At 39.9% G+C, this 9,871-nt stretch overlaps 1 protein-coding gene across 31 annotated transcripts in view; it reads left to right on the plus strand.

Annotated features, from left to right (window-relative positions):
* Positions 1-8,894, plus strand: part of mical3a (microtubule associated monooxygenase, calponin and LIM domain containing 3a) — a 95,610-nt gene extending 86,716 nt beyond the window's left edge. For 23 of the 31 annotated variants that reach the window (XM_081608355.1, XM_081608353.1, XM_081608354.1 and 20 more), the window contains 5 exons: positions 1,641-1,706; positions 3,171-3,212; positions 4,559-4,658; positions 6,435-6,508; positions 7,251-8,894. In XM_081608355.1, coding sequence (XP_081464481.1) covers positions 1,641-1,706; positions 3,171-3,212; positions 4,559-4,658; positions 6,435-6,508; positions 7,251-7,435 — 467 coding nt within the window. In that variant the 3' untranslated portion in view covers positions 7,436-8,894. The remainder of the gene's footprint in view (positions 1-1,640; positions 1,707-3,170; positions 3,213-4,558; positions 4,659-6,434; positions 6,509-7,250) is intronic. The other 8 variants (XM_081608369.1, XM_081608366.1, XM_081608368.1 and 5 more) reach the window with 2 other exon arrangements.
* The last annotated feature ends 977 nt before the right edge of the window (positions 8,895-9,871 follow it).

Consider the following 9,871-nt stretch of genomic DNA (forward strand, 5'->3'; position numbering starts at 1 on the left):
TTAAACACAAGTGAAAGTATCGTTAAGAGAGCAAAAGAGAGATCAGGTGAAGCAATTTGATCCCAACTGAGATAGATTAGTTTGAAACCCAAACCAAAGAGGTGGATCTTAAAATAAGTTTTTTTTTATTTATAATGAGGATGCATTGCATAATTTGGAAGTCAAAAGGTTTATATCTGAATCCCTCCAGTTCAGGGGTCCTGGAGGCCCGGCATCCTGCAGGTTTTATTCTCTCCCTGGTGGTAGAAACGACCTTTTCAGCAGGTCAATGTTCTTCTTAGGCCTCCAATGAGCCGTCATTGGATCCAGGTGTGTTAAACCAGGGAGAGAATAAAACATGCAGGATGCCGGTCCTCCAGGACCCACTTTAGGCTCCACTGCTCCACTTCGTCACCAGTAAACACAACAATCCAAAGAAGATGTTAAAATAATGGAACTGACTGTTGAACTGTAGGAGAACCAGGAATCACACAGTTCACTCTGTTGCCAAGACAACCTGACACTGGTTGCTATGGCATCTGTAGTGTGTTGATTTACTGGTGTTATGTTTTAGCCCTTCAGGTGACACAGACAACATTTACTTGTTTTCCTTTAGATTCTGTCACCTAAATGTAGTTTTCCATAAAAATGTCATCAGATAAGTTAATTATTCCTGTTCAGATAAAAATCTATTGAGCATGCATTTCCAAAAATATTTGCATAATTTGAGGAAGCCATTAAAAAGCCATTAAGACTCCAGTCTTTCCAAAGCACATGTTCTAGTCTGCAGCTTTTCTCTGTGATAGTCTCTTGTCATTATTATCCAACATTCAGACCTTAAAACTCTTCAACCACCAGCCGTAAAACCTGCTAACTACGTCCCACACAATCAGCTCTGCATCCTGTTTGAATTGTCTGATCAACATGTTTTACCTTCATTATTTGGACTTTAATTAAAGGAGCGCATGCTGTTTACAATCGTTCCTCTTTTTCTTTGGAAAATCTCTTCACTGAAAGCAAATTAGAAAAATAAATCCCAATTTGCACTTCAAAAGTCCCCAAACTTCAAAAGTCTGGCAGCACATTAGGGTGGGTGGTCTAAACGTGGTATTTACTCAGAGAGGCTCTTTAAAGACAAAGCAATTATCAGAGTGTGTGAACGCCATGGATACCGTGGTGATCTGGAGTAATGGTGTTAAATTATTTTATGGGCTTTGATAAACACTGACCATATGTTGTAGGCTATTCCCATTTTATTACTGACGCAGGGAGCTGCTACCTAATTGAAGTTTATCTGCGAAGCTGCAAATGGAAGATCAAACGGGAGGCTTATTTTTTCCAGCTCGGTCGTCTGGATTTGTTGTTTTCACTTGTTTCCCTTCTGTGTTTTTACCCTTTTTCATTTTTCACACCACAGCTTATCTCTCCCAGCTCTTCTCTGTAGGGGATTGGTCTTCTCCTCCATATCTCTGTCCTCTGTTGACTTTTCTCCTTGATATTTCCTTCCTTACCTCACCCTCCTCCTTCCCCTTCCTTCCCCATCTTTGTGCTTTTGTGGTGTCCTGTTCTTTCTTCTACATCATCCTCTCATGCTTCCTACTCCCTGGCTTCTGCACCATCTGTGTCCCTCCCTCTCATTACTTCCCCCCGTCTTGTGGAAGTTGAGCCCTTTGTGGGGATGCCTCGCCGGAGACCGCTCTCCCTCTGCCCTTGCTGTTCCTCTGAAGGTAACGCCACCTTGCTGCATGTTTCCAGAGTTGTGGCAGGTCGGCTTCTCGGCCGTAAGGCTCTTCAGCTCTGGGTTACTGTGTTTCCCCTAATGTATGACTTCAGTTACTCACAATAACAGAAACAGTAGCAACACGTCAGAGTACCAAACGTTAGTGGGGATGCTGCTAAAGTTTAAACATACCAGTAAACCAGAGGAAGTGTTGTCCAAACTGTTTGTCCCAGTTGGTGTTTCTAGCAGCTGTAATTAACGTTAAGAACCAACCTAAAGATCAACTGGACTGTTATTACCGGGAACATGAGGAATTTCATTGGTTTTATGTGACAGGGTGTTCATATTTATACATCTACAACTTTTGTCTAATCTAAAGTATTGCTGCAACTAGCATTTATTCTAGTAATAGATTATTCAATTGATTATTTTGATGAGTAATTGGATTAGAAAAAATCTCATCTTGCAGCTTTTTCATTTAACCATTTAAGCTTATTTTATTCAATATTAGAAATGCATGAAAAATACAAATAACTCCGTCTTTAAATAAAAATAAACTTTTCTTACCCTAACATGCAATAATAAATTATTCCTTTAAGTTATGCTTAATCATTTGTAGCAGAGGAAAAACACTGTTAACATCAACATGGAAAGTTCAGCCAACCTCTAAGTAACGACTGCTGGTGGATGATTAAAAGATGTTCTAGTTGTGTCTTAAGTTTCTAAATTTCAATAATGAACAAACACCTCATGCAGCAGCGTCTGACATGTCCTCCAAAATGGCCGACGTATGATTAGAACCACACAGTTACACAATGAGAAGTAATGATATTATTTTTACCATAAATGTTCAACAGCAATTAAACACAATGCAAGGTCGAGTATTTCTCAGCAGATTTAAAATGTCGCCTGAGGAAATATTTCCCTGCTTTAGTTGTGAAACTCTGCAGTCAAATCAAGCAGAAAACTATCCAGACATGTTTTTAATCCACAGCATGTTTCTTTTTGCTGTTTGGCTAATCTGTAATTATCCCATTTTTGCTGTTGCTGTTGGGAATTGTGCCCTTTAAATATGCATATGCTTTCTTCAGTATGAATACCTGGAAGCTCACAGACAAGTGTGTATTTGAGGACTGAAAAAGTTGCATGCTGTGACAGTTTGACATTAACAATCAAGTCTTACCCAGAGCAAGTCTTAAAGTTTAATGTGCCGTCTGGTTTGTCTCTGTATCTAACAACTGTGAGACGTAACTCTGCCTGAGTGTGAGGAAACTGGTGTGTTTCTGTGTTTCTGTGGTTGTTTTTGCTGTTTTGTCCCAGATTTTAACAGTTTATGCTGAGGGTTGTTGTTGGTGGAGCTGCTCTGTGGTTTAGGAAAGAAAAAATGCAGATTATGTTAGATCAGTTTTGATTTGGTAATTGTTCTGCTTTCAGTTTGATGCGCTGTGTCCGTCTCTGTTTCTGTCAATAGCTCAGCTCCATCCTGGAGACCACAGCCATGCCGTTTATTTGTGTACGACGTTTTTTTTTCCTTTTCATTTTGCAAGAGTCTCCTCTAACCCAGCTAAGTATGTCATGCTGCATCAAGGGTTCCCTTCTGGTGTTTGATGGAAACTGCTCGGCTCCACCTGCTGCAGGGAGATGAATGAAAAGTTTCATCACACCAGTATCAGACCTCCCCAGGCATGCTGCATAGACCCTCTTCTTTGCAGAACAAAGCAGGAATGAAGTCGGAGATCGTGGCTGTTCTGAATGCAGTGCATGACGCCGGTGGCTCTGACCATGCTTTCCCCTGAGGCAGAGCTGAGTCATTTCATGAACATTTTAAACTTTTAGTGGAACATGTGCAAAGAGTAGATGGTATTTCTTACTTTCTGCCCTCTAACTGCTGAGCATTAATGGGGTCTAAAAAGGTTTTGTTCCAAGTTGTGGGGCTTTATGTGAAACATTTGTGGAAATTTTACATAAACTCTAGTTACTTTATTTTCCTTTTAAGATTTAGGATGGTAAATAATTTCCAGACTGGTTCCACCTTCTTAATGTGATGCAGCTCCTGCAGTTCTACTGGGAAAACAAACTGATTTGTTTGTGCGAAGCAAACTAGTGTTTTATATTCTTCAGTTTGATAAAAAAAATTATTTAAAAAATAATTTTCAGCTTTTGAACATCTAAAGGTTTTGACTAGTGTTTGGACTTTTCTAATCCACTTTGACAGAATTATCAGTTAATCTGCAGAAGAATAACCCCAGATCATGATGCTACCACCTCCGTGTCTCACTGCAGGTATCAGGTTCTTCTTTGTGCCGTTAGTCTGCCAAGCATTTTACAGCAGCTCTTTATGCAACACGTTTGCTTATTTTGAGTTGATCTGTGAATGAATCTAAGTCACTTTAAAGGTGGAAAATGTTTGGAAATGATTTATTGTGGTTTTTATTTTCTCAAAAACACGGTTGATTATTTTCTTTTCTTTTCAAACTTTGAAAAGAAGACAAATCTTTGAGGAGGGGCGGCTGTATGTAGCACACTGGGCAAACTGGGTAACACAAACTCAACATGGCAACAACAGGTGTGTGTGTGTGTGCGTGCGTGCGTGCGTGCGTGCGTGCGTGCGTGCGTGCGTGTGAATGTGGGCTGTTTGCTCTTAGTGTGTACACATCCACTACAACCATGGGCTCTTCCCCCGTTCTGCGTGCCATCATCGTCATGTATGGCCCGGCGCTGGTGTCAGTTCCTCCTTCCACCAACCATTCCTCAGCAAGGACACCCGGCTTGGCTGTCTCTGTGTCTGTCTCGGCCCCCGTCTGTGTGACATCCCGTCCTCCGGTCGCCCTGTCCTCACCTTCTGCTCCCGTCCTCCAGGTATGAGCAAGAAGGACGACCCGAAGCTGATGCAGGAGTGGTTCAAGCTGGTGCAGGAGAAGAACGCCCTGGTCCGCTATGAGTCAGAACTCATGATATTGTAAGTAAATTATTGTACAAAAACTATTTATGTTATTAAACTGTTTTGCATGCACAGAAGACACAGTTTACACTGGAATATGGAAGAAACTGTTTTGTGTTCATCTTTTTTCATTTTTTGCTTTTATTACCTGAAAAAAAAATGTAATTAAAATATTTTTGTGCTGCGGTCATTTTACATTTTTCATCACCACTCAGACCTGAGAAATGAAAGCATTTATGGTTGTTGCAGGCCTTCAACATGATGTAAAAGTGTTGCTAAGCAGAACTTATTCATCATTTTTAGGAGACTTATGAGGGAATTTTATGACTCTACCTCAGAGTGTCTAAGCTTTTTGCCCTAAGGGCCAAAATTGGGAAATTTAAGCAACTTGTGGACCAAAACATTCATTAAATTAAAGGCAAAAATGTGTTTTTTGTGATTTTTAAATTTTTTTGGTTGTTTTACTTGCTCAACAGTAAACAAAATATTAATGAAATCCGTCTCTGAATGTCCCTAATTGGTAAAAATACTCCACAAATCTCTTTTTAATAAAGAGGTTTGAATATAAAATACAATCTCATGGGAAATCCAAGTCTTCTTATTTGCAGTTTGTCACAAACCACCAACATGCAGAAGAAGGCTCTCTGCTCAGATGAGTGGAGCTTTTGGCCCCTGACCATGTCATCCCAGTGGTTAAACATGGTGGTGGCAGCATCGTGCTGTGGGAATGGTTTTCTGCAGCTGGAAGATGGTTTCAGAAGACCTGAGATTGGGATGGAGGTTCACCTTCCAGCAGGAAAACCACCTGATGCATGTGTTAGAACGGCCTAGTCAAAGTCCAGACCTAAACCCAATGTAAAATCTCAAAGAAATACATTAAAATCAGCTGTTAAAATGTGACAAAGCAAACAAAAAAAGTGTCAAAATTGTTGTTTTTTTAAATATGTTTATTTAAAAGAACATATATAAACTCAATGACAGCAGAAGACAAAAGTTTCAGCTTTAATATAATTTGTGTTTGATTTTACATTTTCTCCAGATTCAGATTTTTTAGTTCGTCTCAAATAAAACTTCTGGTTTGAGAAGATCTGTAGATCAACGCAGCCTTCAGACGGCTCCAGGTCTCAGCAGCCGGCTGCTGATGTCTGCAGTAATAATAAAGATGTTTCACTGTCAGCCAATAAATATCATCTTCCCCGGAGTCCTGAACCGGGACGGCTCATCAAACCGTCAGGGTTTATTCTGTTCATTCTTTATCTAATCTCTGTTTTCTTTTATGAGAATGCAATTCAACTTGCTACCTATTTACAGAAATAACTGTATTATATTCTCAAACAAATTCATTCAATTATGCTGTTATCTTGTTACATGTTCTGAAAGCTTCTGGATTAAATCTGTCTTGCTTTGAAGAACTAAGAATTGTTTATTGAATTGTGAGTAAGTTTGCTTGGAATCTGCTGGATGCACAAGTTTTCACACCCTCTGAATTATTCATGCTGAAACCACAAACTTCAGTTTGTTGTCCTTAGATTTTATGACAGAACATTGTAATTATTCAGAGCTGGGAGAATGTTGTCCCCCCAATCTGAGCTGGAGCTGGAGAACTGATCTGCATAAAGTTTCGACTGTCCAGGTTTCATTTTTTAACACAGTTTTGCTCTACAGTGTCAATCTATTAAAAAAACTCTCAAAGCCATAATTTGAAGTTTGCTCTGCTGATCAGACACATTCTTATCATGTTTTGTCTTGTTAAAGCCTCAAACTTATTTCTTCTTCTGTGATTCTGTGTCAAAGTGCCAGAGAGCTGGAGCTGGAGGACCGGCAGAGTCGGCTGCAGCAGGAGCTCCGGGAGCGAATGGCTGTGGAAGGTGAAAACATGAACATCATTATCTGAGGAGAGCTCACTGTACACCTGCAGCCAAATGTTATTGGTTTTAATATGAGTTAAAACATTTAATTTCCTTTTGGCATCACTCAACTATGTTTAATCAAATTGAATTGAGATTCATTTGATCTAAAATAGAACTGAAAACAACATATTTAAACTGTTCCATAGTTTTTAAGCATCTCAACTTATCAAATACATGTTTTATCATTTATTTGATAGATTTTAATCTATTGAGACTAGGGCTGCAACTACTTTACAATTAATCAGGATAAAACTTGCCACATTCTACAGATTTTTCATTTAACCTTTTTATGCAATATTACAAATACATTAACGGAAGCAAATAAACAAATGGTTCAATTATTTTTTAAATAAGAAAATGGCAGCATTCCTGTAGTAAATCCTAACCAGGTGAAGCTATAACTGCCACTTTAGGGGTTTTGGCTAAAACATATTTACAGACAAAGGTGTTTATAATCTTATATGCAAAATGTATGTGTGTGTTTTGTAATGTTGGTTTAATTTCGGCTCTGAGTGTTTTTACAGCAAATTGCTTGTTTGGAGTTTGTATAATATTCCAAAACCATTAATCAGTTACTAAGTTAGGTGACGATTATTTCAATAACTGATTAATCAGATTAATAGTTTCAGCCCTAATTGAGATGCTCCTGGTTTGTTGGTCATTTCCTGAACTGTGGATGTTTTTGTAAATCTCTCCTCAGACCACCTGAAAACCGAGAAGGAGCTGGCTCAGGAAAAGCAGATCCTGAATGAAATGCTGGAGGTGGTGGAGCAGCGCGATGCCCTGGTGGCCCTGCTGGAGGAGCAGAGACTTCGGGAAAAGGAGGAGGACAAGGACCTGGAGGCAGTCATGCTCTCTAAGGGATTCAACCTGAACTGGGCCTGAAAGCTGACACACACACACACACACACACACACACACACAACAAACAGGGTTTGTCTCGTCAAGCAGCAGCGTAAACTCCACTCAAGTCGTCTGAAGATAGACACGAGCAAACGATCCGGAACTGTCACACCTACAGCACTGAATGTGTAGATACGTTTCCAACACAACAAACACGCCGCGGCTGCCTCTGACACTGACGCAGCGTCCCAGATCCCCGCCTGAAGGCGGTCCAACTTAATCACTCTGCAGTTGGGTTCCTCTCCCTCTGTGTGGGAGGAGAGCCGAGTTCATGTTCACTGGTTTATCATCGCAGCCTTGAAGAGGATCCTTTCAGGCCCGGCGGCCCGCTGGGACAATGTGTGGAGACTTAATAAAGGGAAGAATCAGTTCAGTCCTGCTGATGTAAAGAAATTGTAAAGTTTTTGTGTATAGATGTGTTGAGCAACATTTTCTGCAGAGGTGTGTTGAAACATTCAGTGACAGAGTGTTTATCCTAATGAACCACACACACTGAACGGCCATGTTTTTGTCCTCCTCCACTGTGTTTAGTGAGTCAATACTAAGAATTCATTAACTCTGGCCACCTTTTTTAGTTGTTTTTTATATTTATATGCTTGCTTTTAAAAGATGAACACTTTTTTCCTGTTGCATTCGCAGGAGAGTGTCCAGGATCTCATTATCTTCTGCATAACCCTCCTGCACTCTGAAGCCATTGCGTGTCAGTAATGCGGCTGCAGGCTCATGCAGCAGAGCAGCTTGACGTGTCTTTAATCATTTCTCAGACTCGATAACGCCCGGCCTCTCCGGGAGAGCCGCCGTTTTACGGTAAATCACACTGACGGTAAAAGTTTACAGAAAGGCGTTTGATTATCGGGTGGCTATTGACGGCGCTGCGGGACGCGCCCGGCTGGTGGAGGGAGCCGTGTCATCGGTGTGATGTCGTTATACCAGCAGAGGTCTGGAGTTCCTGTCTCTCACTCTGTGCCACAGGAAGTTCTCAGTTACACTTCAGACGAATCGCGGCTCATGCTGAATATTTGAACAAGATGCCTTTTTAAGTTTTGTTTTCCACATTAAAGTTATATTTAAGTCCAGTTTTTTGTTTTTAAGGTGGAACTAAGTTTTTAAATCTATTCTGCTTCATGCAAATCAGTTAGAAGGAATCCAAACATGTTAAAAGTGCAGCAGAGGGTACGGTTTTAAACCCCGACGTGATCAGTGAATACAAAGTTACATAACTTTAAAGACTGTTGTTTTTCGGTGGCGTGTGAAACGTTTGACGTGATTGTACTGATATTTATTAACGTGTGAAAACTGTACCATATGTAAAAAAAAAATGAATCCTAATTTGTAAAACTGTTCTGTTGACACATGGACTGCAATGTAAATGCTTCTTCATGTAGCTAGAACGCATAGAGGTGTTGGATGTATGCAATAAAACAATGCAGTTGTTCTTTTACGTGTTTGGGCCAGAACTCTGATTCCTTAAAGGGACGGGTCCAGTTGTTTGGGGGGGGGATAAAAAACGCAGATGAACGGACGTCACAAATTAATTTAACAAACTGCTAATTCTGCTTTTTGTGAGGTTTGGTTCATGACATCACGAGAGCGGTCAGCTGACCAGTGGAGGAAATTACGAAGTCTGATCGACTTTTGTCAGATTTGAAAGGAGCCTGAAGGTTTGGTAGCGTTTGAGCTGCGATAACTCCAGCTTCATGTTTTTATCCAGGTGGATCCTGGATCACATTTTTTGTGCTGATGCTCACAGCTGGGAGGGAAAGAAACGGGATGAATCACCTAAATTATCTTACTGTTGTAGACAAAAAATACAGTAGCAAAGCATCATTTACATGCAGTTATTCACTAATAAAGCAGAAATGTACTCCTAACAACAAATGAGAAACATGAAAACTGATTAATACAAAAGCAACAGACAGAGTCAGCTTCAAAAATGACTTTGAACAGCCAATGTAGAGTTTATTAATAACGTCATGTAATAAAAAAGACTGAGGATTTTATGATTTTAATAAGTTCCTAATGAATCTTCCTCAGGAAAACAAATATATAGGTCAGTTACCTCTGTTGGGTTGGCAGCATGCAAAACCATCACTATATAATGAGCCCTAGACCTGTTATACACTCTGTTACCCTTCATTTGTTGTGATTTATTTTCCCTACTTTTATTCCCACTTGAAATTAGTTCTTTCCATGAATCTTACTTCCCACCAAATAAGGAAAAACGCACTAAAAATACTGATTTGCATGGACACCAGGTAATTTTTTATTAAATCACCTCACACTGATCTGTTCATATTCCACTTTGACATTTTCCATTTCGTTGGTGTCCGTTTGTATTTTACTCAAACTGAGCAGATCTAATCTTCTGAAATCATCTGAACCAAAATTATTTAGGTTTACCAGAACAGCCTGTCTCTC

Source organism: Poecilia reticulata, chromosome 6, assembly GCF_904066995.2.
Source record: "Poecilia reticulata chromosome 6, P_reticulata-male-v2, whole genome shotgun sequence".
Classification (NCBI taxonomy): domain Eukaryota; kingdom Metazoa; phylum Chordata; class Actinopteri; order Cyprinodontiformes; family Poeciliidae; genus Poecilia; species Poecilia reticulata.